The 662-nt window shown below is 63.3% G+C and overlaps 1 protein-coding gene across 1 annotated transcript; it reads left to right on the top strand.

Moving 5' to 3' along the window:
• Positions 1-138: 138 nt before the first annotated feature.
• LOC121365281 (receptor of activated protein C kinase 1-like) lies at positions 139-657 on the top strand (the record flags this gene model as incomplete). The annotated part of the gene is made up of 2 exons (XM_041489333.1): positions 139-255; positions 517-657. Coding segments are annotated over exons 1-2 (252 nt in total), but the record flags the coding sequence as incomplete, so codon positions are not given.
• Positions 658-662: the final 5 nt, after the last annotated feature.

The raw sequence follows: 662 nt of genomic DNA, 5'->3' as shown, positions 1-662 counted from the left end.
TGGGAATGGTGGGAATGGGATTGGAACGGGAACGGGAATGGGAAAGGGGCACAGCCCCGACCGCTACTGGCTGTGTGCCGCCACCGGGCCCAGCATCAAGATATGGGTATGGAACTGGGAATACTGGGATTGGGAATGGTGGGAATGGGATTGGGAACGGTGGGATTGAGATTGGAACGGGAACGGGAACGGGAACAGGCACAGCCCAACCGCTACTGGCTGTGCGCCGCCACCGGGCCCAGCATCAAGATATGGGTGAGACTGGGAATGATGGGATTGGGAATGGGAATGGTGGGAATGGGACTGGGACCGGGTCCCCCCGTGCTGTGATGAAACGTTCAAACGCCTCCGACCGATCCGTGGGGAAACCCAGAGGCTGTTTCTGAGCCAGCCCCGGGCCGGGGGGATCCGGGTGGGATCCGGGTGGGATCCGGGTGGGATCTGGGCAGGATCCAGGTGGGATCTGGGCAGAATCCAGGTGGGATCCGGGCGGTTGCTGACCCCCTGATCCCGCAGGACCTGGAAGGGAAGATCATCGTGGACGAGCTGAAGCAGGAGGTGATCAGCACCAGCAGCAAAGCGGAGCCGCCCCAGTGCACGTCCCTGGCCTGGTCAGCCGACGGGCAGGTGAGGCTGGGACACCCACCTGGGCTGGGGACACC

Source organism: Pyrgilauda ruficollis, unplaced genomic scaffold (genome assembly GCF_017590135.1).
Source record: "Pyrgilauda ruficollis isolate IOZ18807 unplaced genomic scaffold, ASM1759013v1 scaffold9208, whole genome shotgun sequence".
NCBI lineage: Eukaryota > Metazoa > Chordata > Aves > Passeriformes > Passeridae > Pyrgilauda > Pyrgilauda ruficollis.
The sequence above is the reverse complement of the archived record's forward strand: the minus strand, read 5'-3'. Positions and strand labels throughout refer to the sequence as shown.